The sequence below is a fragment of the Sus scrofa genome, chromosome 4 (assembly GCF_054392235.1).
Source record: "Sus scrofa isolate SSC_HxYL_T2T_F1_AM1 chromosome 4, Sscrofa_HxYL_maternal_Yorkshire_Landrace_v2.0, whole genome shotgun sequence".
NCBI classification, from domain to species: domain Eukaryota; kingdom Metazoa; phylum Chordata; class Mammalia; order Artiodactyla; family Suidae; genus Sus; species Sus scrofa.
The window spans coordinates 98399274-98426776 of NC_139386.1; the positions used below are offsets into that span (position 1 = coordinate 98399274).

Sequence of the window (27503 nt, forward strand, 5' to 3'; positions counted from 1 at the left end):
GGACTCCGCCCGTGGAGCCTGGGGCCTGCTGACCCACCGGCTTAGGAGCGCCCATCAAGTTCTGGGTAAGGAAGCTCTCCTGGGGCCCAGACGCCCATTCTGAGGAACTAGAGGCATCACGCCCCCCTCCCCCATTTCCATGGCTACAGCACAGACTACTCCAGAGACCTCTAAACCCTAGTGCTGAGGGAAGGGACCCTGTGGGGAGCTAGACCCCAGCATCGTCCAGTCCCACCTCTCCCCTGGGCAGCTGGGCGGCACTCAGGTCAGAGCACTTCCCATCCCCACTTCTGAGAGGGGTCATCCATCTTAAAGCGCTGCCTAAGTGCAGGGAGTAGGGACCAGCTCTGCCCTGTGCTTAGCAGCGTCCCCAGCACCCAACTCTAGGGCAGAGGGCCTCCAAACTGTTGGATGACAGGAGCAGAGGCTTGGGGTTCCGACTGGCAGCATGAGGCCCAGAGTGTGCAGCACAAACACAGTGGGCAAAGTGGCAGCAGGAAGAGGGGCGGGGCTAGCTGGAAAGTTGGCCTGGGGAGGTGGGGGGAGTGTCCTGTTCTCCCTCCTCCCAGGCAGTTCCACCCGCCCTGGTGGCCCAGCCCCTCCACTTGTGCCAAGGAATGTGCCTGGGAGAGGCAGCTCAAAAGACAGGCGGGGCAGCAGAGCCGTGGCCACCGGAGGCAGCACACAGGTCGGGCCGAGGGGCACGGGGCTCAGAAGGGACTGGGACCCCAAATGCCTCCCAGGGGCGTAAGTGTAGCCTTGAAAGAAGAGTCAGGCATTCCCCCAATTCCTTCTCACTGGTGAGCATTTGGCCTCTCCAGGAAGTCTCCCTGAGTTTTCCGTGCTCACTCCAGGCGCGTGGGCCAAGGCGCTTTCTGGAAGTAAAAGTGGTGGTGGCGGCGGTGGGGTGTGCCTGGGCTTTCTCTCTGCTGTCCTCCATAAGTCAGGGTTTTTCTGAGACAGAAACTGGAGGTTGGGGACTGTGGATCCAGGGTCCAGGGTTATTGAGGCCACCTTCCAGCCAAGGAGGGCCTTCCCCCTGCTTGCTGAGTTGAGGCTGACCAGCCCCTCTGAGAACTGAATGCTCTCAGGCTAGGATGGGGAGGGGTTGCAAGAGTTGGGCCAGCCTCCCCTGGCCCAAAGGAAGCTGCTTGGTGGCTAACTACCACCTGCACACATGTGTGTGCACACTGCCTACCCTGTGGGCACCCTGGACTCTGCCCAGATCCAGCCTGGACCTGCACGAAAAGGGACCTGTGGATGGGGGCAGGGACCTAATTCCCCCCTAACCTTTTGTCTCTAGGTCAACGTGGAGGTACCGGGTCACCATGCTCAGTCTCAAGCTGCCCCAACTCCTTCGCGTTCACCAGGTCCCCAGGGTGAGGGCCTTGACTCACCTACTTTCCAAAGGACTGGCGGGGGGGCAGAGGTTCTTCTCTCTTTGCTAGTGCATAAGTCTCTCCTCTAGGCTTTTTTTTTTTTTTTTTTCTTGGTCTTCTTAGGGCCGCACTAGCGGCATATGGAGGTTCCCAGGCTAGGGGCCGAATCCGAGCTGTAGCTGCTGGCCTACACCACAGCTCATTGGCAGCGCCAGATCCTTAACCCACTGAGCAAGGCCAGGGACCAAATCTGTGTCCTCATGGATGCTAGTCAGATTCGTTTCTGCTGAGCCACGACGGGAACTCCTAGGCTAACTCTTATACTTGCCATTTTAGTGTGGGACTCTTCTCTAAGGAACCATCCTTTGACCTGCTCCCTCCAGCCCAGAACGCTCCTCCATCCAGAGTCCCCTTCCCCAGAGCGCCCTCTATCCACCAGCTACATACGGCCTATCTCACTCTGCCTCTTGTATTTCCTCCTGCTCTCTGGGTATTGGAACCTGGTGAGATGGGGTCGGATTTAGTTTGGCTTTGGGCTATTCAGACCTCCCTTCAACTCCACTTCCAGAGATCTCTCTTGGAGAGAAGGGGTGGGGCCCAGTGACTCCCCTCCTCTGTCTCCCCGCCCACCGCTACCCCAGGTGTTCTGGGAAGACGGCATCATGTCTGGCTACCGCCACCCCACCAGCTCGGCCTTGGACTGTGTCCTCAGCTCCTTCCAGATGACCAACGAGACCGTCAACATCTGGACTCACTTCCTGCCCACCTGGTGAGAGAGGCTCTGTCCCAGTCTTGGACCGCAACTCAGAACGGGTACTCAGGCGGCTGGGACCGCCCAGGCCCACGGCCTGAGCATGTGCCCGCTTCAGGTACTTCCTGTGGCGCCTCCTGGCACTGGCGGGAGGCCCCGGCTTCTGGTCGGAGCCCTACCACTGGCCGCTGCTCATCTTCCTGCTGCCTGCCTGCCTCTACCCATTCGCGTCGTGCTGCGCGCACACCTTCAGCTCCATGTCGCCCCGCGCGCGTCACATCTGCTACTTCCTGGACTACGGTGCGCTCAGCCTCTACAGCCTGGGTGAGACCCGGAGGTGGTGGGCCTGGGGAGGTGGGGCCGGGGCGTTTCGGGGGCGGGGCGGGGCTGCGAGCGCCAGGTCTCCGCCCCAAGCACACCCTTCCGGCCTCAGCTCCTGCCCCGCGTACCCCCAGGCTGCGCCTTCCCCTATGCCGCCTACTCCATGCCGGCCTCCTGGCTGCACAGCCGCCTGCACCAGCTCTTTGTCCCCACCGCCGCACTCAATTCCTTCCTGTGCACCGGCCTCTCCTGCTACTCCCGGTGGGTTCGGGTTCTTGGCCAGCCGTGAAGGGAAGGGCGGAGGGACAGGACAGAGCACCCACAGATTGGACACCTAGGTCTGCTGGGAGGCCAGTGGCTGTGTGCCTGCTTCTGGCTGCTCTTGAACAGCATTAGTTAACAACGGGACCTTCTATGGAGCACTTACTGTGCCCAAAACCTGTGCATCAGTACCACCCCTGCACTGCCTCTAATTCTTACAGCCACCTAAGAGGCAGGTGTCTTTTCCTGCTTTACAGATGGGGTCGCTTGCAGAGGAGTCATGTGCCCTAAGGGCTTTCATAGCCACTAAGCTACACTGACTTTCCATCTTGGGAAAAGGTCCTCTGCCCTCCTCTGACCCTCACCCTAGCAGTCCTCTCACCTCCCAGGTTCCCGGAGCTAGAAAGCCCTGGGCTCAGTAAGATCCTCCGCACAGCCGCCTTCACCTATCCCTTTCTGTTTGACAACCTCCCACTCTTCTATCGGGTAAGGTTCCTGCTTTCATGTCCCAACCCCTGCAGTGCCTGCTCCCAGTCCTGACCCCTCAATCCCTGACCCCAGCCCTGTTGCCCACCCTCCAAGCCCAGCACCCAGCCTGGCTGTGCCCTCCCCCTCCTCATCCTCACCAGACCCCAAACACATTGTGTCCACCCCCAAAGCCCCACTCCACCAACCCTGCTTTTCCTTTGCCAGCTCGGACTGTGCTGGGGCAGGGGTCCGAGCTGTGGGCAGGAGGCGTTGAGCACCAGCCACTGCTACCACCTCTTCTGCGCACTGCTCACTGGCTTCCTCTTCGCCTCCCACCTGCCTGAGCGGCTGGCACCAGGACGCTTTGACTACATTGGTGAGAGCAGGCTTGGCCTGGCCTGGGAGGGGATGGGGGGTGGGTTGGGGCCGGGGGGACAGGTCCCCAGAGCACAGAGGGTCCAGGCTGAGCCCTGCTTCTCAGATAACAGGAAAACCAGCAGCAAGTACACCAGGGGCTGTCTGCACAGCAGCTCACTCCTGCCAATAACCCTGGGAATCAGTTTTCTTACTTCCAGCTTTAGGGCCTGAGGATGGGGTGATCGCCCTGGGTCACAGGATAAGTTGGGCAGCCCTGGGGATGGGGTATGTACCTTGACCTGCCACCCTCCCCACAGGCCACAGCCACCAGCTGTTCCACATCTGTGCAGTGCTGGGCACCCACTTCCAGCTGGAGGCGGTGTTGGCTGATATGGGATCTCGCCGAGCCTGGCTGGCCACACAGGACCTGCCCCTGGGCCTGATGGGCACGATGGCCACACTGGGCTTGGTGGTAGCTGGGAACCTGCTCATCATCACCGCTTTCACAGCTTCCCTATTTCGGGCCCCCAGTACATGCCCCCTGCTGCAGGGTGGCCCACTGGAGGAGGGTACAAAGGCCAAACTACAGTGAGGCTCCAGCTCTGAGCCTACCCTGGAGGGAGGCAGAAGGCTAGGCCCCGGTGCTGGGGAGAAGCCCAGCCCCAGGCCTGATAAAGAGGGGACACATCTGAGCCTGGAACCAAGAGTGGCTGAGAAAGAGCGCAGAGGTGAGAAGGCAGAGGAGAGGTGTGGGTCTGGGGGTCTGGGAGAGAGCAGGAGGGCTGGTAAGGGTGCACTAGATGGCCTGGGGAAGTGCTGAGGGTCTGAGAGGGGAGTGTGTGTCCAGGCGGTAGCTGCCCCACCCACCACTGGAGGCTGGGATGGGAGGGCGTTGGGCCCTTTCATCTGGTCCCATTTCTGGTGCTCCTGGAGTCTCTGCTCAGCCCAGGGAAGAACTAACATGACTAACCAGGCCCATCCCAATGCTTGTTAACCAGGCTGGGAGGCCCACTACTGCCCCCACCCCCACACCAGGCAGTATCATCTGCTGGCAGCTCTTTGCCTATAAAGATGAGGCCATCTGTCCTGGTCACAGCTGTGTACTCCTGGTGTCCAGGCCTTTGGGGTCTGGTCTATTTGAGTATGTCACGGATGGTGCAGTGGGTTGAGATCGGGGAGCGTGCTGGGCTAGAGAGGGGAACCCTAGTTAGACTTTAGGAAGCCACCTACAATGCTTCTAGAACAAGACAGGAACAAATAAATAAGCATCAGATTTTGCTAAAGCACTTTCTGTGTTTGAAAAAGTTAAAACCTCCTCTCCACTCCCTCATCCTCCCAAAAGCTCCTCCTCATACTACATGGATGGACAAAGAATGACAGCCCCACCAGTTCCTCTTCTGGAGTTTATTTTGGAGCAGCTGGGATGATGGGGACCTTACACTTGCCGGGCAGGGAAGTCAGGGTAGGGGAGCGGGGGTATCCTGCAGAGGAGCCGAGCTGGGCGTGCTGCCAGCCAGGCCAGCAGGGCTGCGAGTTCTAGGCTATGCCATAGAAGCGCCGATAGGCCTCCTGGAAGCCGATGTGATCAGCCAGCTCGTCGCAGTCGGGGTTGAGCTCACACACCTCCCTCCTGGGCTCCAGAGGATCTGGGTAGGGGGCTGGGGCTCTAAGACCCCAACACACCGGCATTAGCCTCCATCCAAAAGCCCTGCCCCTCCACCTGCTGCACTTGGGGAGGCTCGCCCCATCCTCCCACAGCGGTCAGCAGTAGCCGCTCCACCCAGCCGGTCTTGGAGATGTGAGGCCTTGGCCCTGCACCTCCTATTTTGCTCACCCCAGCCCATGATCCAGGTAGCGCCTGAGTCTCTTCACCACCTCGGTGCCCTCCTGCTTGGACACGAAGGCTATGGAGCAGAGGGGCAAAGGTCAGGTGGGTCTGAGTTTGGTGGACAAGGTGGGGAACAGGCTGGGCTTCATGATAACCAGATGGGAGTGGGCAGGAGTGGGCAGGGGGACTGAGAGGACCAGGGTGAGGGGGGTGCTGGGAGTGGGCGGCACCACTGGGTGATTCAGGGCACAGCCCCCCATCAGGCCCCGCATCATACCTGCACCTTTGCCAGAATCCGCACCACTAGGCTTTGCATCTGCAAAGAAAAGGGGCCCCATTTACCCCTGCTCAGCCCTAGGCCCCTCTCCCTCCTCCCCTGCCTCTCTCGCAGCTTGCTCTTTGCTCCTCTTCCTTCATGAGGACAGAGCTGGTGGCAAATGGATGGAGCCCACAGGAAGGTGGTTAGACTGCCAAAGGGACTGCCAGTGGAAGGGGTGAGAGGTGAGGCCATGGCACTTTCCCCTTGTGGCTCCCACAGGCTTGGGTGGGGGTGGGGGCACTTACCTGCCTGGCCAGCAAGGCAGAGTGTGGCCAGGGCCAGTAGGGCAAGCAGTGTGAGGGGCCTCATGGTGCGTCTGTTGGTGGCTGCGCTGGGGCTGCTGCTCAGGACTCAGCTGGTCTGCCTCTCCTGGCCTCCAGCACTGTTTATACCCTCTGGGCTGTGCCCTGGAGGCAAGGGTGTGGGCAGGCACAGGGGGATCTGCCAGGGCTATTTGGGGGTCATCCGCCCCAGCTCTGTAGGCCAAACCCCAAAGGATGTTGTGGCTGGAGCTGTGGCTGCCTGGGCAGGCCTCTGGGAGGGATGGAGGAGGGTGGGCCTCAATCCAAGCCTCTGGACAGGGCCCCTAGCCCCTGCCCAAGGGGGTCACCCCAGGTCCCCCAGCCCCTACTCACTCTCCCTTGGAGCCCCCAGGCTCTCCCTCAGAGCACCAGCAGGACAGGCTGGGAGGGAGAGCCTCGAGAGGAACAGGGGCCCAGAGGTCTAAAATAGATCTGCGCAGAGCTGGGCTATAGCTTCTTACAGACTGTGATTTCCACTGTTGGCCTCGTGGACAGGAGCCAAACCCCAGCGCGGGAGGGCCTTCGATGCCCTCGTTCACCCCAAGGGGCCCTGCCCCAGAGAGACACCAACTGCAGGCCTAGCATGGGGGTGGCGGCTCGACTCTGCTCAGACCCTGAGCATCAAGATAGGCGAAGGGGCTGGGCCAGCACAGAGCCAAGAGCTAAAAGCCAGCACAGGTGGGGCCAGGTGTGAGGTAAGGACAGCCCTTCTGTCTGTGGCTGGCCAGGTGGGCACTGCGGTGGGGACCCCCTTCCCAGTAGTCACAGGGCCTGCGAGGAGCACAGAGAGGGAGAGCCCCTCCAGCCCCTCCGATCCCTTCCTGCCCTCACAGCTCCCCACTGCCAGCAACCTCGGGAAATGGCCTGAGAGGGACAGAACCTCTGGCCGGAAAAAGCCCACCCCACACCTGAAAGCTGCTCCTGCCTCAGCTCAGCCTGGAGAGGAGGGAGGGCGTCCCTACCCCCCAGCCACTCACCAGGTGGAGACCTGCCAGACAAACACAGCATGGCTGCCCCCACCCCACGGCCCGCAGCTGGGCAGGAGGGGCAGCTGGATGTTTGGAGGCATCCAGGGGAGAGAAGCCACTGCACACAATTAGAGGGTGTGGGGCTGGCGAGCAGGGACCACCCTGTCACCTTCTCCCTTGTCCCTAGTGCTCCTAGACAGACCCAATCAAGCCTCTCTCCACAGAGTCAGAGTGAGGCCCTCCTCAGGGAAGAAAGTTTTGCCCTGGCTCGTACGCATCCCTTTCACCCTCTGGTCTGAAGGAAGCACCCACCCTACCTTTGGCTGAGTCCCTCCTGATGCCCTGTGGCCCTGCCTGGGGAAGAGGGAGGCGTGAGAAGCCAGAGGACAAGGTGCCCAACTATTTGCAAGGCCCACCTGCTCCATCTGTGAGCGCCCACCAGGCCTAAACACGGAGGGAGGCCCACCATGGAGCCTCCCTCAGAATTGACCCAACAGCAAAGAGAAGGGCCGGCCAGCCTGGACAGAGTGACACTCCCTGGCAACTTGTCCTGACCTCAGGGAATCTAGGGTGCTGGTCTCTGTGACAAGGGGCTTCGCTGCTCTTCCATTCACGATGGTCAGACAGACCCCCCCAGGAACCCACCCCACCTGGAGGCTCTCGGAGCCCCGTAACTGAGGCCTCGACCGGAGCCAGGACTCCGGAGGCCAGAGTGGAATCTTGGCCCAGCAGAGGCCTGGGAGAGGCCGAGGCGGAGGAAGCATCCTCACAGATTACAGTGTAGCGGAGGAAGTTTATTTGCGGATGTGGGGAGGACATGGCAAGGGCCCTCAGGCTGGCTAGCAAGGGGGCAATCAGTGGAGACCGAAAACAGATTCGCCAAGCCAGGTCCCAGGGAGGGCTCAGGAGTGGCGGGGTGTGTGACGGGGGGAAGGGAGGGGCTGGCCTGAACCTAGAGGAGAGGAAGCATAGTGCCTGAGTCCCAGGGCGGAGTCGGCCAAGAATCCTCAAGTTAGAAGAAAACCCAAGGGAGCCCCAAAGGCACAGTGGCAGTGGTGACTGCTGAGGCCTCCTTCTCCAGCAAATTCCATCACTGCTTTGGGACTGGGCACCATTTTAGCTGTTCTTAGAGGCAGCTCACTCAGGCTCAGCATGCTGGACCACAGGCCTTTGTCCTTGACTGCCCTCTGCTCCCGGGCCTGGCCCTCTCTTCTTCACTCAGGCTCCCTCAGCACGGCCATCAGCTCCTTCTGTTCTCTGTGTAGAGCCTGACATCAATGAGAGAGAACGGGCAGATTGGGAGATGAGAAAATCCAAACCCTTTCCCTCCACCTACCCTTGACTCCAGGCCTGGGTTTCCCCAGGATGAATGGAAGGGGTCTGTAGCTCATGTCAAGGGCCTAGTAGGGCAAGTTAGGAAATCCACCCCACTCAGCAGGCATTTATGGCAGGTTGGGTGCCATGGCACTGAGGCTGAGCTTCCCCAGGGCAGAGGGGATCTTCAACAAGGGCCCCTAAAGTGTGCCCCTAATCCTTTTAGGGCCGCTCCACCCACAGCATATGGAGGTTCCCAGGCTATGGGTCAAATTGGAGCTGCAGCTGCCGGCCTATGCCACAGCCACAACAATGCCAGATCCAAGCAGCATCTGCGACCTACACCACAGCTCACAGCAACACCAGATCCTTAACCCACTGAGCAAGGTCAGGGATCGGTCCTGCATCATGGATACTAGTTGTGTTCATTTCCGCTGAGCCACAGTAGGAACTCTGAAACTTTCTTAAATTAATTGGATGTTCAGCTGGGCTACAGACATGGAAACTGTAGTGGAAAAGAGCTCTTTGAAGCTCTCATATGGGGCTCAGCACTGAACACTCAATCCAGCTGACCCACTTCAAATAATGGTTAGATCTGTAGCTGCAATGGGAGAGGTGTGGCTATAAGAGCAGGGGGCTTCCTTCCTCCTCTTAAAATAGAAGCACTGAATGTCAGAGCTGGCAAAGCCCTGGGGATCACTATGTGGCCAATTTGGAAGCCAGGGCCCAGACAGGGGAGTGACCCTTGGCCTCATGGTGACAGAGGGGCAATGGCAAAGCAGCATCTTGCCTGAGGACTCAGCAAGGTGGCCCCAAGAATAACTGAGACACAGCTCTGAGCTGTGGAACCTGTTCCAGGTTGACTGCCTACTGTGTAGAACCTGGGCCACTATACCACGCTACAGACCCCCGGGGCCACTGTGTTACAGGAGGGGGCTGAGGGGGTGAGGACAAGAGGAAGCCAAGCGGGGCACTAGCCTTTCTCCTACTGCCATGTCTCCAAAGCTTTCGGCCTTACTGAGGCCAGGGCAGGGCCTTCAGGCTGTAGCTGACTGGTCTTGGAACGAGACCAGGGACCCAAGAGCCATGGGTTTGGGGACGTATTGGGTCTGCCCCAGGAAGGGAAAAATGGGCCACCATTCAAGCCCTACCAGAAACCCTCTTTTGGAACCACATTTTGAGCCAGTGAGAAAGTCCATCTCATCTCTTTGCAGCCTCTGTCATCCAGCTTGATCACCCCTCCCCTAATTCACTGACTTGGCCCCAGTGACTTTGGGCCACTTTCAGAAATTAAGTTCACCTTCAAAAGATACACATTTGTTACATGGCATATATGTTTCAGATATGAAGGCTCTAGAAGTCATTCTAATATAGATATTTTAGAAGTACTGGGCAGTGGTCGCATGGAGTAGAATCGCAGTGGCTGAAGAGCGTTAACCTTGACCCTGGACAAGTTACTCACCCTCTACTCTGCTGCAGCAGGGAACACGTGCCTGAGGGCAGGGCCAGGACACTCACCTGCCAGGCCTGCTGCCGGGCCTGGCCTTGCAGCTGCAGCTCCTCCACCTGCCTGCGCCCAGCCAGGACAGCTTCTGCCAGCTGCCTGTTCTCGGCCTCCTGCTTCTGTACACGGCGCTGCAGGATGTCCCGCTGCTGCAGGAAGTAGGGCACCATGGTGCTGCGCAGATCTTTCTCAGGGATCCCACTAGGGCGCCTGCAGGGCCACAGAGGGCATGGGGTGGGGACAGAGAAGATGTGTGCAGGGGGTGAGGCTTCTTCCAAACCCAGTTGGTGGCATTCCCACCTTCAGGCTCAAGCTGGGCTGACTTTCAAGGCCTCTCTTGTGGTCCCTCTCACTCCCAAGACCCAACTGCAAAGCTCCTGCTCCTGATGGGAGCACTAACCCCCATCCACGGCTTCAGCTCCCAGGAATCCACCTCTCCCCTTCTCTCCAGCTGTCCCTTAGCCTTCCTGCTCTCATCCACATACACTCCCCAGCTCTCCCCTGCCAGGGCTAGAGGTGACTTGTCTGCCCCTGTCTCTGTCCCTGTGGTCATGTGCCTTGCTGGTGCATCTACTCCAGCAGACTGTGAGCTGGAGAGATGAAGGGAGGGTGTGGTCTGAGAGCAGGCCAGACCCCAAGAGGCCCCAGCTGGCTAATGTGGGAAGATAAGGAAAGACAGGTCTCAGGAGGTAAGATTATAGGGGGTTCTGAGTGCCCAGAGTGAGGAGATGGGTCAGTTCTGATGGGCAATGGGATAGAAGCCACTGTAGATTTTTTAAAAGTTCCTTCTCAGTTACAAAAGTTAATATCTTCATTATTGAGGTCACACAGCATTAATAAATTGAAAAGCATGAAAAAGTTTTACTCCTGACCTATTAGGATTCTACTCAGGCAGGGTAGGGAGGTGGAAAGAGGAGCTCAGGCCACTTGCAGTCTCAGGGGCCTGAACTCTCCACTCCTGTCCCCAGGGCCCCCTGCTCCATCCTGCCCAGGACAACCAGGCAGCAGGGCTGCCCACTGAAATGACAGCTCCAGGAGAGCAGGTCTTTTGTGTCTTAGTCACTGCTGAACCTCTGGCATCTAAAACAGTATTGGGCGAGTAGTAAGTGCTCCTAAATATTTGTTGAATGAACAAATGAATAAAAACCAGATGCTCGGGGAGTTCCTGTCAGTGGAAACAATCTGACTGGTATCCATGAGGACGCAGGTTTGATCCCTGGCCTCGCTCAGTGGGTTAAGGATCCAGCCATGAGTCTGTGCAAGTCACAGACATAGCTTGGATCCCGTGTTGCTGTGGCTGTGGTGTAGGCCAGCAGCTCTAGCTCCAATTAGATCTCTAGCCTGGGAACCTCCACAGGACGTGGGTGTGCCCCTAAAAAGACAGGGAGAGGGGAAAAAAAAAAAAAAAAAACAAGAAAGAAAAAAAAGCAAAAACCAGAAGCTTGGGCCAGACTACTTGACATAAGATTCCAAACCTCACTATTCTGCTTTATTCCACTGCCCTGCCCTCTCTCCTGAAGGCCAGATGGGTCCTGGGATGAGGTCCCTTGGGAAGATTTCTCATCCCAGTCACCTCAGATCCCTGGACAACATGCACTAAACCCCTGCTCTCCTCCTCAAGACGGGCTATGTGCCTGTTCCTGGTCAATGTGGGGTGCTGGTCCTCTCCATCTGTCCCTGTCACAGGTCCTCTCAGGGTTTGAAAGTCCAGAGTCTCAAGGTCCATCAGAAAAGTGCCTGCAAGATGCTGAAATGCTGCTGCTTTCCCCTCGAGTCCTCCCGTTGCCTTTCTCACCAGGCCGTCTCCTTGCGGTCCTTGCCTTCTTCCACAATTCCATCCAAGGCATTCAGGACAGCTTCCAGGTTCCCCTCTGCTTTGATTTCAGAGATTTCCTCCTGAAAAGAAAAGAAGAAAGAGCTATAATGATACTAAATCATTCCATATGCTGCACTGCTAATAGCACTTAGTAAAATTTAAGTTCTGTGTCTTTATACAAACATTCTACCTTTTCTACTTGTGACTTCTATAATTAAGAAAATTAAATATAAAATAGAAAACATTTAAAAAGAACTTGCAGGAATTCCCGCTGTGGCTCAGGGATAACAAACTCGACTAGTATCCAACGAGGATATGGGTTTGATCCCTGGTCTCACTCAGAGGGTTAAGGATCCAGTGCTGCTGTGAGCTGCGGTGTAGGTCACAGACACAGCTCAGATCCCACATTGCTGTGGCTGTGGTGTAGGCTAGCAACCACAGCTGTGATTGGGAGCTGGTCTGGAAACTTCCATATACAGCAGGAGCGGCCCTAAAAAGACACAAAAATAAAATAATAAAATAAAAAGAGGTTTCAGCAAGCCTCTCCTCTTGCCCGTCACCTCTGAATGCTGCAGCCCCTGCTGTTATCCCCACACCCAAGCATGCTTTGCTGACAGCACACGTATATTGATGCTTAACAAGACCCATCCTGGAGTGTGAGAGCATGGACGTGAACTCTCCAGAGAGATCACAGCTACTTAAAGACACAAATGGAATCCTGTCCTTTTCTGTATCCCCTCCAGTATACGGTTCCAGTGAATTCAACGGTTTGCTAAATGCCTCCTCTGTGCCAGACACTGCACCAGGTGCTGGCAATACAGAGGAGGAGACCCAGGCCTGTCCGCTAAGTTCACAGGGTCTGATGGGGCAGACAATTATAAACATGACTACAACACAGGCCAGCAGCATTCAAGACACATCATTTGGAGGGAAGGGATGAATGCCACTGCAGCCTGCCGAGCACAAAGGACCGTTCTGGGGATAGAGGGTAGAGACGGGCCCAGGGCAGGGTCTACCTTCAGAGGGCTGCCACTCACCCGGATAGATGTCTGCAACTGAGTTATAAACTTGTCATAGATGCGCTGTGTCATCTCAGGCTGCAACTGGTAGAAGCACTTGTAACAGTCAGTGAATCTCTGGTAACTGGCGGGAAGGAGAGAAGGCGAGTGTGGGCAGGGTTCAGAGGTAAAGCCCTGCCTCTCTTCACAGGGCTCTAAGTCCCATCTACTTCATGGCTCTGGTTAAAGGCAGTGGATATGCAGAATGTCTCATCTGCAGGAGCTCCCCAGTGGCAAAGCAGGTTAAGGATCGGGTGTTGTCACTCTAGTGGCTCAGGTTGCTGCTGTGGCACGGGTTAGATCCCTGGCCTGGGAATTTCCATATGCTTCAGGTGCAGCCAAAAAAAGGTCTCATCTGCAGCTCCAGTCACTGAGGGTGGCTCAACCCCACCAGCCTCCCCACTTCCTCTCAGCAGAGCCCCAGTTGAGTTCAGTACCAAATCACCAGGAGGGCTTGTTAAAACTCAGATTGCTGGGCCCACCTCCTCTGTTCTGAACAAGCTCACAGGTGATGTGGATGCTGCTGGTCTGGGCACCCCACTGTGAGGACTTCTGGTCATTCCAGTGCCCCTGCAGGGCTGGATTAAGACAGGGAATGTGGCCTCTGGGAGAGGTTTCCGTCCTCTTAAAAAGAGCAACACAGGAAGGAACTGATGCCCTTTCTGTGGAGCATGACTACATGCAGGTGATGCCTCCAACTCCTGACAAACTTGGGGGCCCTGGCCTGAAGGCAGAGTTTCTACCCTAAAGAGGCAGAGCAGAAAGAATAAAAGAACTGGGGTCTCTGAGGACACCGTGAAGCTGCTGCAAACACCAACGTGGAGCCACTCCACCTTGGAGCTTCTTGTTAGTGAGCTCAGGGCAACGCCAGATCCTTAACCCACTGAGCAAGGCCAGGGATGGAACCCACAACTTCGTGGTTCCTAGTCAGGTTTGTTAACCACTAAGCCACGATGGGAACTCCTTTCATGCCATTTTAAATCAGTTCTCGGGAGTTTCCTTTATGGTCTAGTGGTTAGGATTTGGTGCTTTCACCACTGTGGCCCAAGTTCAATCCCTTGTCTGGGAACAGAGATCCCACATCAAGCTGCTGCACAAGGTGGCCAAAAAAAATAATAAAATATTTTAAAAATAAATAAATAAAATCAGGTTTCTTTCACTGGCAGCTGATATACCTCTTGTAGCTAGAATGGTCAAAGGGTACCAAGGATACTCCCAATGGCTTGTTCCTCTTGGACTAAGAAACTCAAATAAGTTAAATGAACTCTTTTGGCTGTTTCCTCTCCCTTCTCCTTATTTTCCTGCCTCCTCTCTCAGGCCCTTCCCCTCCACAAATATTCACTGAGTACCTGCTATGTGCTGGTCACCACCAGGTACTGGGTGCTCTGGGCAGAATGAGACTGGCAGCCCTCCTGGAGCTTCTAGTAGAGGAAGAGATGGCGGCAAAGACAGAAACTCACATGTGAATGCGGAGATGATTACTTGTGCAGAGTGCCTGGGAGGAAAAGCGCAGGGGTTATGGGGCTGAGAGAGTGTACCATGGGGACCATCTTTAAGTGTGGGGGGTAGTCCGTGAAGACCTCTCTGATGAAGCAGTGTTCAAGGGGCCTGCAGTAAGTGTTTGAGCTGAGGAGAAGTCCTCAGACACATGAAAGCCCACAGTGATGCTTCCCTGTCATCCCAGATACTCCTCAGGCGTGTGGGTCAGACTCGGGGTGGGGGTGGGGCCTGGATGAACAGGGTTAGGTACGTGGAACCCAGAGCACAGCCCCCACCACAGCCAGGGAGTCACTTCGGGGCCTCCCTTTCTCATAGCTCTCTGAGCCTCCTGATACTATCCCTACCCCTAAAACAATGTCTCTCTCTCTCTTTTTTTTTTGTCTTTTTGCCTTTTCCAGGGCTGCTCCAGCGGCATATGTACGTTCCCAGCTTACGGCAACGCCAGATCCTTAACCCACTGAGCAAGGCCAGGGATCGAACCCACAACCTCATGGTTCCTAGTCGGATTCGTTAACCACCACACGACGGGAACTCCTAAAACAATGTCTCTTGAAACAGGTGCAGAATGAGAGCCCTATCACCTCTGCCTTAATCTCCCCACTAGCTTGCAAGAGATTACTGTTAAATTTTCGGGACATCTGTGAATCAGTTGTTAAACATAGACATTGTTGAAAGTGAAATTATATAAAGTCACAATAAGTTGAAAAACAAAGTTACTAACTACTCAAAACATATGACTTCCTAATCATTCTACACATGTTACTCTGCCCCTGTTACTTGTATCCATGGTCTCAATCTGTGGGAATAAAAGTGTGCTGGTGCCCCATCTCCTCTCAGTTGGAGGTGGTGATGCTGTGCCGGGCAGCCAAGGAGTATTTACCCCTCGGAAACTGGCAAACCTGCACGCCAGGGCTTTATTTCTGGAGCGCTGGCTGTACACACCTCCAACACTCCTCTGTGTAAGGCTAAGAGTCTCCCATCTTTTCAAGCATACACATTTGACATCACTACACCTTGGGGGCTAAACCTCGGTACCAAAAACCCAAGATGACAGGCGTCCTTTCAACCCTCAACAGATTCCAAGACATTTTGCTGTTTGCCGCTGGCCCCACGAGCCACGCAGTCTGTGGCTACATGGAGGGATGTGGAGGAACACATGACGCCTGAGCAAGCAGGACTGGAATTGAAACCGGGTAATTGTGGCTTGGAATGGGTTTGCCTCAGACATAGGGGATCCCGATTCCTCCACCCAGCTCACTCGCCAGGCAGAGAGCTGGGCGCATCTCTCTGCTGTTCAGGCAGCTGGCAGCAGACACAGCCCAGGGCTGGGTGGGGATAATCCTGCCCACTGGTGCTGCTCACCAACTCCTCTGGTGTCCCCTTCAGGGCATGAGAGATCAGTGAAAGAGAAGCCCAGAAACATGCACATTGATACAAACACCAGGAATATATGAGGAATGTATGCTGCAAGAGCATGGAGGGAGAGTAGCCAGGTGGAAAGTAGGAAAGTGAGCTTCCTTCTTTTGGGGGGGTGGGGAGGTGCACCCGTGGCATGTGGAAGTTCCTGGGTCAGAGAACGAACCTACACCACAGCAGCGACCCCAGCCACAGCAGTGACAACTGGATCCTTAACTCACTGTGCCACAAGGGAAATCTATTTTTTGTTTTTTTTTCCTACTGGTTCCATTGAGATATAATTGACATATAGCACCCTATAAGTTTAAGGTATACAGCATAATGATTTGACTTACATATATTGGTAAATTATTTTAACAATAAGTTTGGTTAACATCCATCACCTCATACAGAAACAAAAAGAAAGAAACAAAGAAACAAACAAACAAAGGAGGCTTCCCGCCTTTCACTCTAAGGAGTGTGTATCTGCCAGGGCCACTCTCACTTTCAGCCTATGGAAATGTATCTCTCTCAATAAACCCACTTTCATTCTAAATATATTTTTAAAATTCTTTAAAAGAAAGAAAAAGGAGAAGTTCCCATCATGGTGCAGCAGAAATGAATCTGACTAGGAACCATGAAGTTGCGGGTTCAATCCCTGGCCTTGCTCAGTGGGTTAAGGATCCAGTGTTGCCGTGAGCTGTGGTGCAGGGTGCAGACTTGGCTTGGATCCCACATTGCTGTGGCTGTGGCTGTGGCGTAGGCCGACAGCTGCTGCTCCGATTAGACCCCTAGCCTGGGAACCTCCATATGCTGCGGATACAGCCCTAAAAAGACAAAAAGACCAAAAAAAGAAAGAGGAGTTCCTGTCATGGTGCAATGGAAACGAATCCAACTAGGAACCATGAAGTTTTGGGTTCAATTCCTGGCCTTGCTCAGTGGTTTAAGGATCTGGTGTTGCCATGAGCTGTGTTGTAGTGTAGGTTGAAGACGTGGCTCGGATCTGGCATTGCCGTGCCTGTGGCATAGGCCAGCAGCTGTAGCTCTGACTGGACCCCTAGCCTGGAACCTCCACATGCTGTGGGTGTGGCCTTTAAAAAAGGGAAGAAGAAGAAAAAAAAAGGCTTTTCCTTGTTATGAAAACTCATAGGATCTTCTTTCTTTCGTTCTTTTTTTTTTTAATAGCCGCACCTGGGCATATGGAAGTTCCCAGGTTAGGGGTAAATAGGAACTGCAGCTGCCCGCCTATGCCACAGCCATAGCAACATGGGATCTGAGCTGTGTCTGCAACCTACACTACAGCTCATGGCAGCACCAGATCCTTAACCCACTGAGCGGGGCCAGGGATCGAACCAGCAACTTCGTGGATACTAGTCGGATTCGTTTCCGCTGAGCCACAACAGGAACCCCAGGATCTACTTTGTTAACAGCTTTCAAATACATCACACGGCAGTGTTAACTGTAGTCATCATGTTGGACGCTACATCCCTTGTTCTATTCATCTTATAATTGGAAGTTTGTATCTTCTGACCACCTTCATGCAATTCCCTCTCCCCCTAACCCCAGTGTTTCCTTTCTTGAGAGCCAGTGCAGACTTGGGAATGACGTGAATGCCCTTGTGAATTTCCGGAAAAAACAAAAACAGAAACAAAAAAACACTCCCAGAGAAACAGGAAAAGTGATGCATTTTAGAAAACATTCATGGCCACACCCACCAAATCTCACATTTTATCTTCTCATGTAAACGCTAGCATCTCTGTGGATAGGCACGCCATCTGCTACTTCACTGGGATCTCCAGGGTACCCAGGACAGTGTTAGATATACAGCAGCAGCACTCAAGACATGCTGCAGACCAGGTGACCAGGGATGAAGTGAGGCTTGGGCTGCCTGGCCCTAGGCCTGTCCCACTCCCAGCCACCTGGACCCGAGGGTACCAGGCCTGGGCTACTTGGACAGAGGAGTCCTCCCTGCAAAGAGTCTCCAACAGCCTCTCTGCCAAGTCCCCCTTTGCCCTCTGCTGTAATGATCTCTGCCCTTGGCCTTCCAAGGGTACACAAGGGGCCACCCAACTGTGCTGGGTAAGTGCACTGGCTCTAAAGAGTGCTGTCCTTTTGCCTGGGTTCAAATCCTACCTCTACCACTCATCAGCTGAGTGATCTTGGACAACCTCCTCATCTATATAAGCCTGTTTCCACCTCTGTCAAATGGAGATAATAACTGTAAGTCACAAAATTAGTTCCTGTTGTGGCACAATGGCAGCAGAATCTCTGGAGCACTGAGACATAGATTTGATCCCCAGCCCAGCACAGCACAGTATCTGGCATTGCTGCAGTCGCAGCAGAGATCCCAACAGTGGCTCAGATCTGATCCCTGGCAGGTTAGGAAAGGATACAAATGAACTTTTTAGGGGTGTACCTTCGGCATATGGAAATTTTCAGGCTAGGAGTCGAATCTGAGCTACAGCTGCTGGCCTATGACACAGCCACAGCAATGCTGGATCTGAGTTGCGTCTGTGACCTACACCACAGCTCACGGCAACACCGGTTCCTTAACCCACTGAGTGAGGCCAGAGATGGAACCTGCATCCTCATGGATCCTAGTCGGATACCTTAACCACTGAGCCACCAAGGGAACTCCAAGTGAACTTATGTGCAGAGCAGAAACAGACTCACAGACTTTGAAAAACTTACAGTTACCAAAGGGGACATGTGGTGGGGTGGGATGGACTAGGGATTTAGGATTGTACATGCAGACTGAGGTATATGGAATGACTGGCCAGTGGGGAGCTGCTGTACAGCACAGAGAACTCTACCCAATATTCTGTGATAATCTATGTGGGAAAACAATCTGAAAGAGAATGAATGTGTGTACATGTATAGCAGAATCACTTTGTGGTACAGCAGAAATTATCACAATCTCCTAAATCGACTGTACTTCAATAAAACATAAAACAAAACAAAACAAACTATCTACAAGTCACAAAATTACTGTGAGGATTAAATGAGGTTTTGCATACAAAATACCTAGTATAGTGTGTGGCCCATAGCATAGCACATGGAGATGCTCCAAGTTAGCTACAGTTATTATTACTTTCTCTAAAGAAAAGTTCTCACCACCCCTGAGAAGCATAGAACAGTCAGTAACTTGGCTTCCTAGAGTTGAGAGGGCTCCCCTGCAGAAGGTAAGTGCTTAATAAATACATCTTGGTTGCACCTGTATGTATGGAAAGAACCCATTGCCCTCCGCTGTAATGTAATTTAGCCCAAAGAAAAGCCTACATTGTGGCCCTACAAAAAGGGTTACTTTTGTTATCAATGAAAGTAACTTTTAAAGAGGACATTTACTGAGTTGCAGACACAGCCAGGATCCTGCATTGCTGTGGCTGTGGTGTAGGCCAGCAGGTATAGCTCTGATTCAACCCCTAGCCTGGGAACCTCCATATGCCACGGGTACGGCCCTAAAAAGCAAAAATAAAATAAAATAAAGACTACATTTACTGAGTTTCAAAACAGAAATGACTACATTAACTGATTTTAATCTATTTTTTCTTTGAAACCCTTATTGTGTAATATCTGAGTCACTATCACTGTTTTTAAACTCATTGCAAAAGCATTTCAATTACTGTGCAAAAAAACTCATACAAATAATCCAAAAACATATAAGGAACCATAAAAGACCCAGAACTGCCAAAGAAATCCTGAGAGAAAAAAACAAAGCAGGAGTCATAATTCTCCCAGACTTCAGACAACATCACGAAGCTATAGTAATCAAGACAGTGTGGTAGTGGTAAAAAAACAGACACACCAATCAATGGAACAGAACAGAGATCCCAGAAATAAACCCAGACACCTATGATCAATTAATTTTTGACAAAGGAGGCAAGAATATAAAATGGGAAAAAGACAGTCTTTTCAGCAAGGGGTGCTGGGAAAACTGGACAGCTGCATGTAAATCAATGAAACTAGGACATACCCTCACACCATGCACAAAAATAAACTCAAAATGGCTTAACGACTTAAACATAAGATAAGACATCATAAAACTCCTAAAGGAGAACATAGGAAAAATATTCTGACATAAATATTTTATTAGGTCAGTCTCCCAAGGCAATAGAAATTAAAAAAAAAGGGACCTAATCAAACTTACAAGCTATTGCACAGCAAAGGAAACCATAAACAAAATGAAAAGACAATCTATGAAATGGGAGAAAATATATATATTTTTAAAATTTTCCCACTGGGAGAAAATATTTTGCAAATGATGTATAGCACAGGGAACTAAATCCAATCTCTTGGGAGAGACCATGATAGAAGATAATATAATCATATATATATGTATATATGTGTGTGTGTGTGTGTGTGTATATATATATGACTATCACTTTATAGTGGTGTAGTGAAGATAATTAGATAATTATATATATATAATTATATATATGTATGCACATATATATATGACTATCACTTTATAGTGGTATAATGAAGATAATATAATTATGTATATTTGACTATCAGTTTATAGTGATACAGTGAATATAATTATGTATATGACTGTCACTTTGCTGTATAGCAGAAATTGGTACAACACTGTAAATCAACTATAGTTTAATAAAAAAAAACACACTACCGTAAATTGACTTATCATTTAAAATATTTAAGCCCAGAATCAAGCTCTGGTGTTTTGTCAATCTTTCAGTTTTATACCCAGATAAATTCTATAGGAATGGAAAGACAGAGGTACAGAAAAGTAAACATGTGTCCTAGTGCTAAGGAAGCCCTGGCCTTCCTCCATGGTAACTGGCTTGCTACTCAACTGAACTCCTGTTTCACAGACTGTCCACCAGAGGGCGGGTGGCAACTGGCATTTCAGCCCAGTATAGGAATGGAGGGCAAAGAAGACAGAGACCAAGAAAAATAGAAACTGGAGAGAGAAAATGGGGAACACTGTGACAAACTTATGCCTCCACCCCCCCACCATCTGCCCTATTTCATTAAGAAATGTTTCTATTAAAAAAAAAAAAGAAGAAGAAGAAGATGGAGAAAGAAAAACAAAGTAGAAATGTTCCTCTGGTCTTTCCCCATCCTTGCCTTCTCGGTTCTGTATATCCTGGGCAGCCCCAGGACAGAAAGGGAAAGGGGAAAAAACAATCAGAAGTGTGCCTTGATGAAAATAAGAGGCCAGGGAGTTCCCGCCATGGTTCAATGGTTAACAAACCCAACTAGTTTCCATAAGGATGCGGATTTGATCCCTGGCTTTGTTCAGTGGGTTAAGGATCTGGCGTTGCTGTGAGCTGTGGTGTAGGTCGAAGATGCGGCTTGGATCCAGTGTTGCTGTGGCTGTGGCATAGGCTGGCAGCTACAGCTCCGATTCAACCCCTAGCCTGGGAACCTCCATACACCTCCGGTGTAGCCCTAAATAGATAAAAGACCAAAAAAAAAAAAAAAAAAAAGAAAAGAAGAGATCAGTGAGCCTCACATAAATCAATGAAGTAAGAACACTCCCTCACACCACGCACAAAAATAAACTCAAAATGGCTTAAAGCCTTAAATATAAGATATTACACCATAAAACTCCTAAAAGAGAATATAGGCAAAACATTGTTTTATATAAATTGAAGCAATGTTTTCTTAGGTCTCCCGAGGCAACAGAAACAAAAGCAAAAATAAACAAATGGACCTAACCAAACATGTAAGTTTTTACACTGCAAAGGAAACCATAAACAAAACAAAAATACAACTTACAGAATGGGAAAATATATTTGCAAATGATGTGATTGACAAGGGCTTAATTTCCAAAATATACAAACAGCTCATACAACTCAACAATAAAAAAAAAAATCCTAATCAAATATGTGGAAGGGAGTTCCCGTCCTGGCTCAGCAGAAACAAATCTCTCTAGCATCCATGAGGATGCAGGTTCAATCCCCGACCTCGATCAGTGGGTTAAAGAACCAGAGTTGCCATGAGCTGCAGTGTAGGAAACCGACAAGGCTCTGATCTGACAATTCTGGGGCTGTGGTGTACGCCAGTAGCTACAGCTCCGATTAGACCCCTGGGCTGGGAACCTCCATATGCCGTGGGTGTGGCCCTAAAAAGACAACCTCCCCCCCAAAAAAACCCCAAAAAATGGCCAAAAGATCTAAATAGACATTTCTCCAAAGACAACATACAGATGGCCCATGGCACACGAAAAGATGCTCAACATAGCTAATTATTAGAGAAATGCAAATCAAAACTACAATGAGGTATTACCTCACACTGGTCTGAATGGCCATCATTAAAAAGCCTACAAATAAAAAATGCTCAAGAGGGTATGGAGAAAAGACAACCCTCCTACACTGTTGGTGGGAATGGAAACTGGTGCAGTCTTCTCTATGGAGAACAGTATGGAGGTTCCTTAAGAAACTAAAGACAGGAGTTCCTGCTGTGGTGCAATGAGTTAATGATCCAGTGATGTCTCTGTGGAGGCTCAGGTTCCAGCCCAAGCCCAGCGCAGTGAGTTAAGGATTCAGTGTTGCCACAGCTACAGCTCAGATTTGATCCCTGGCTCAGGAATTTTCGTATGCCATGGGTGTGGCCGAAAAAGAAAAAAAGAAAAGAAAAACTAAGTACAGAGTTTCCATACGATCCAACAATCCTATTTCTAGGCATATATATGAAGAAAAGTGTAATTCAAAAGATACATGCAGTTACTCAGCCATTAAAAAGAAAGAAATAACGGCATTTGCAGCAACATGGATGGACCTAGAAATTATCATACTAAGTGAAGTCAGTCAGACAATGAGACACCAACATCAAATGCTATCACTTACATGTGGAATCTTAAAAAAAGGACACAATGAACTTCTTTGCAGAACAGATACCGACTCAGAGACTTTGAAAAACTTATGGTTTTCAAATGAGACAGGTTGGGGGGCGGGGGGATGCACTGAGGGTTTGGGATGGAAATGCTATAAAATTTGGTTGTGATGATTGTTGTACAACCATAAATGTAATAAAATTCATTGAGTAACTAAAAAAAGATACATGCAGGATGCTATAAAACTGAGTTGTGATGATCACTGTACAACTATAAATGTATTACAATTTATTGAGTAATAAAAAAAAGAAAAACAAACAAACAGATACATGCTGGAGTTCCCATTGTGGCTCAGTGGAAACAAACCCGACTAGTATCCATGAGGATGTGGGTTCAATCCCTGGCTCTACTCAGTAGGTTGAGGATCTGGTGTTGCCACAAGCTGTGGTGTAGGTTGTAGATGTGGCTCAGATCCTGAGTTGCTATGGCTGTTGTACAGGCTGGCAACTGTGGCTCCGATTTGACCCTTAGCCTGGGAACTTCCACAGGCCACAGGTGCAGCTATAAAAAGAAAAAAGTTATCTTTTAAAAATTTAAAAATTAAAGTTATTTTTTAAAAATTAATCTTAGTTATGTCTTTAGGTTATTAGGTCTCTGGGGCTTATTTTAACCTTTTATTGCTTGGATTCTTTTGGAAACCACTAGGAAGTTAATAGTGAGAATCTAAAATTAGAATACTTTTTCTATTAAAAAAAGGAAAAGCTTCTGATTTGATAAATATTAGCATGAAGATAAAAAAATACCATCAGGTAACTGTATTCATTTATTCACTTGACAAACACTGAGCACTGACCATTTGCCAGGTTGAACTCAGTGGCACAAACTCAAAGATAAGAGTACAATCCCACCCTCAAAGGGCATACAGTTTAGAAGGAAAGACAGACCAAAATGAGGATGGGACAGCATGGGGGGCTTAGAAGGGAGCTCCAGGAAGACTCCCTAGAGGAAACACCACCTGAGACCCAAGACTGTCACAGTCAGTCAGAGGACAGAAGGCCCCAGCAGTGTAGCCAAGAGTAAAGTGTACATATATCCCTGTACACTGTACCCGTGAAGACATAATAACAGGAAATGTGTCCTGGGCACTGACTAGAACCAGGCACTCTACTAAGCACTCCATGTGGAATAACTCATTTAGTCCTCACAATACCTCTTTGGAATAGGGTCTATGAGCACCATGCCCATTTTTCAGATGCAGACACTGAGGCAGAGAGAAGCTTGCCCAAGGTCACACAGCTGGGGCATGGTGGAGCCATATGAACTGGATCACGTGTCCCTATCATCCAAGACACACAGTCCGAAGTCTGGTGGGCCAGGCAGAGAAGGGCCAGGCACACAGAGTCTGCACTGTATCCTGCTGGGAAGAGCTAGAAAGGGTGTTAAGCAGGGGTGGGATATGATCCACTTGTATTTTTTTGCCTTTTGTCTTTCTAGGGCTGCACCCGCAGCATATGGAGGTTCCCAGGCTAGGGGTCTAATTGGAGCTGTTGCTACCGGCCTAGGCCACAGCCACGATAGCGCCAGATCTGAGCCAAGTCTGCGACCTACACCGAGGCTCACAGCAACGCCGGATCCTTAGCCTGCTGAGCAAGGCAAGGGATCGAACCCGCAACCTCATGGTTCCTAGTCTGATTTTTTTCCGCTGTGCCATGATGGGAACTTCCGATTTGTACTTTAGAAGTTCCCTCAGGCTGCTGTGTGAGGGTAGATTCGGGAGGCATGGCTGAGATAATGGCTGATTTGAGCAAGGCAGACTCTGTGGGGACAGAGCAAGGTGGATGGCCTGGAAACATGCAAAGAAGAGAGAATCAGCATGATGGGGCTGAAGCCGCACACCACAGTCTGATGAGTCATACCCACACTTTAGAAACTAACCACTGCCACTAGCACGCATCATCTGCTCATACAAAGAGGGTGAGATATTTCTGAAGCATTTTTTTTTCTTTTTTTAGGGCCACACTCATAGCATACGGAGATTTCCAGGCTAGGGATCAAATCGGAGCTAAGCTGCTGGCCTACACCACAGCCACAGCAACTAAGGATCTGAGCCACGTCTGCACGACTCACAGCAACGCCGGATCCTTAACCCACTGAACGAGGCCAGAGATCGATCCTACAACCTCAGGGATGCTAGTCAGATTCATTTCCGCTGAGCCATAACAAGAACTCCTAAAGCACTTATTTAATCAGAATACTTTATGTATAAAACCACTCTTTTTCCTGTGAAGAACTGTCTCCTATGAATACCAACAACCTCAGCCACTAGTTTAACTCTTACCAGTTCGCATACAAATGCAACTAGCTCTCCTTCCTTGGTCATTGTCAGATTGTAGGCTTTAAGTCAGTTTATATAAATCACACTCTGTAGCACCTCTCAGGCTCAAAAAGTGGACCAGGCCAGGCATTGGACCAGTCTGGCATCTAAGAACTTAAGGGTCAACCACCTCTTGCTTCCACAGCCCCCACCTCGACCCTGGGACTGACACCATGTGGCACAGCTGCCAGGTGCCAGGGTGCCTGTGGCAGAGTAAACTTTCCTCCAAACAGTGCTAACTTCAACCAGGGCCCCACCAACACCACCTCTAACTAACTGCCTCTCTTGGTAGGTCTCAGTTTGTAGCAAAACATAGCAAGCCTCATCTGCTTGCTTTAGCTAAATAGGAGAATAGCTGTTTCTTAGAAAGTCCAGGAGGCTGTGAGGACAGAAAAGAATCCTTCATATTCAGAGGTCAAGGGAGAGATCGCAAATGGTAGGCTCTAATAGGACCACATGTCAACATTCTGAAGCCTGAGAGAGGGCAGATTCAGAGGTCTTTGCCTTAGCCAATCTAATGAAAGGAAGACCCCCTAACTAAAGGCAAGGGCATGGGTTCATGATATCTGGTAGCCTGGTGAAGCCAATAATCTTCCATTCACTCTGGAGTGCATCAAATTTGCCCCCCTAATCAAACTAATATGTACATGAAAAAAACTGGAATTCCCACTGTGGCACAGTGAAAATGAATCTGACTAGTATCCATGAGGATGCGGGTTTGATCCCTGGCCTCGCTCAGTGGATTGGGGATCCCGTGATGCCATGAACAGTGGTGTAGTTCGCAGACACAGCTTGGATCCCACATTGCTGTGGCTGTGGCATAGGCTGGCTGTAGCTCCAATTCGACCCCTAGCCGGGGAACTTCCATATGGTTCGGGTGAGGCCCTAAAAAGCAGAAAAAAAGAAAAGAAAATATGCTTAGTTGTAGGGAAATTCAACCTGAGGTTTAAAATATTCCTTTGGGGAGTTCCCGCCATGGCGCATCGGAAACGAGTCTGACTGGGAACCATCAGGTTTCGGGTTTGATCCCTGGCCCCACTCAGTGGGTTAAGGATCTAGCATTGCCATGAGCTATGGTGAAAGCCAGCAGCTACACCTCAGATTAAGCCCCTAGCCTAGGAACCTCCATATGCCGCCAATGTGGCCCTATAAAGACAAAAAGACAAAAAATAAATAAATAAAATATTCCTTTAGATAACTGACATGTGAATAAACCAGCTTTCATTATGTAGAGATTCCTGTCTCCAGTATAAGTACTTGGTCTTTGGGATTGAGAATTTTTAACTTAATGAGTTGGGAGAGGGTCAAGTATTTGCACACATCTTAAAAGTCTGTATTCATAAATGACACTTACTGAGCTCTTTCTATGTGGAAATCAGCTGTAAGTTCCTATTTAACCAAATGAGGGGAAGGATGTTCTAAACAAGAGCAGTAAATAGAAAGAGCAGGTGCCAAGAGTAGGGGGACAGTGGCAGCACTCAGTGCAGAAGACTTTATGTGCATGTGTGTGTTTGCATACAAGTATGCATATGCTACATGCACACTCTTGGCCCTGACCATGGCTGGAGAGACAGGAGAGGCCAAGGAGTGAATGGGCTTATACACTAAGCTAAGGAGCTGACATTTGATTCTGGAAGCAACCCTGAACCAATAAGACCACTTTTAAAGCAGGAGAAGGACATATTCAAATCTGAGCTGTAGACTGGAGGGAGGGGGCAAGACTGAGGCTGGTACAACAATCCAGTGAGAGATGGTGAGGGCCTGAACTAAAGCATGTGCACAAGGATGGAGAGGAGACTGGGGAGAGAGGCTGGAAGCAACTGGGCTTAGTAGATGACTGAAAGGGGCCAGTGAAGACCCCTAAATCTCTGGCCTAGAGAATGGGTAGATGGTGGCATCTTCGACCAAGTTAGAAACCACACAGTGAGGAGAAATCCTGTTTTGCTGAACTTGATGGTTCTGTGGGACACCAAGTGGGAATTCTAATAGTAAATTGTAAAAGACAGGTCTGAAGCTCAAGAGAAAGACACAGCTTGGGTATCCTCATTTATTCCAAAAGCATTTATTGAGTGTCTACTATGTGCCAGGCACCGTAATAAGCAATGAATAGAGAGTGGTGGAGTTCCCGTCGTGGCGCAGTAGAAAAGAATCCGACTAGGAACCATGAGGTTTTGGGTTTGATCCCTGGCCTCGCTCAGTGGGTTAAGGATCCGGTGTTGCCGTGAGCTGTGGTGTGGGTCACAGACACAGCTCGGATCCCACGTTGCTGTGGCTGTGGCGTAGGCCGGCAGCTGTAGCTTTGATTTGAATCCTAGCTTGGAGACTTCCACACGGCATGGGTGCGGTGCTAAAAAGAGGAAAAAAAGAAAGAAAAAAAAAAAAAAAAGAATAACCAGGGGAGAAAGGTGGTTTTAGAGAAGGTCAGGGAAGAGATGGAAGAAAACCATTCCTGGTAGAGCAAACATAAAGAACAAACACCCTGAGGTAGGAAAGCTCTGGACATTCCAGGAAATAAGGTAGTATGACTGAGTATAGCTGGGGCAGGGGACAAGAGGTAGGCAGGGACTAGAATATGTGGGGCCTTGGAAGCCATGGTAAGGAGCAATGAATAGCCATTGAAGCTCTTTCAGCAGCAGCAAGATATCAAATGCGATGTGACCATGCACATGTGCAGATAAAGAAAGGACAGGGCACTACTCACACATTTAAGGGACAAGTGGAGGAAGAGAAGCCCAAGAAGGAGCAGTTAGTGAGGTAAAGAGGCAGAGAATGATGCCAGAAGCCAAGGA

At 50.8% G+C, this 27503-nt stretch overlaps 3 protein-coding genes across 45 annotated transcripts in view; 1 reads left to right on the forward strand and 2 right to left on the reverse strand.

Moving 5' to 3' along the window:
• On the forward strand, positions 1 to 16398 carry PAQR6 (progestin and adipoQ receptor family member 6). 41 transcript variants are annotated; one of them, XR_014842770.1, is made up of 11 exons: positions 1 to 65; positions 1304 to 1379; positions 2021 to 2148; positions 2249 to 2454; positions 2586 to 2712; positions 3102 to 3198; positions 3406 to 3556; positions 3855 to 4265; positions 5389 to 5467; positions 5757 to 5866; positions 15223 to 15992. XR_014842770.1 is itself a non-coding variant. In XM_013996968.3 (8 exons), exons 1-8 carry the CDS (start codon positions 449 to 451, stop codon positions 4127 to 4129), a joined length of 1341 nt encoding a protein of 446 aa, XP_013852422.2. In that variant the 5' UTR covers positions 1 to 448; the 3' UTR covers positions 4130 to 4823.
• BGLAP (bone gamma-carboxyglutamate protein) lies at positions 4932 to 6026 on the reverse strand. Its single transcript, NM_001164004.1, is given in 4 exon segments — positions 4932 to 5203; positions 5372 to 5441; positions 5643 to 5681; positions 5930 to 6026. Coding segments are annotated over 4 exon segments (303 nt in total). The 5' UTR covers positions 5994 to 6026; the 3' UTR covers positions 4932 to 5073.
• Positions 7728 to 27503, reverse strand: part of PMF1 (polyamine modulated factor 1) — a 26296-nt gene continuing 6520 nt past the window's right edge. Inside the window, exons 2-6 of one of the 3 annotated variants that reach the window (XM_085020203.1) lie at positions 13996 to 14067; positions 12626 to 12731; positions 11568 to 11668; positions 9787 to 9982; positions 7728 to 8222 (exon numbers count right to left, since the gene is read on the reverse strand). In XM_085020203.1, the coding sequence (XP_084876329.1) occupies positions 8169 to 8222; positions 9787 to 9982; positions 11568 to 11668; positions 12626 to 12679 (405 nt within the window). In that variant the 5' untranslated portion in view covers positions 12680 to 12731; positions 13996 to 14067 and the 3' untranslated portion in view covers positions 7728 to 8168. Of the gene's footprint in view, positions 8223 to 9786; positions 9983 to 11567; positions 11669 to 12625; positions 12732 to 13995; positions 14142 to 27503 lie in introns of all 3 variants that reach the window. The other 2 variants (XM_085020202.1, NM_001123163.1) reach the window with 2 other exon arrangements.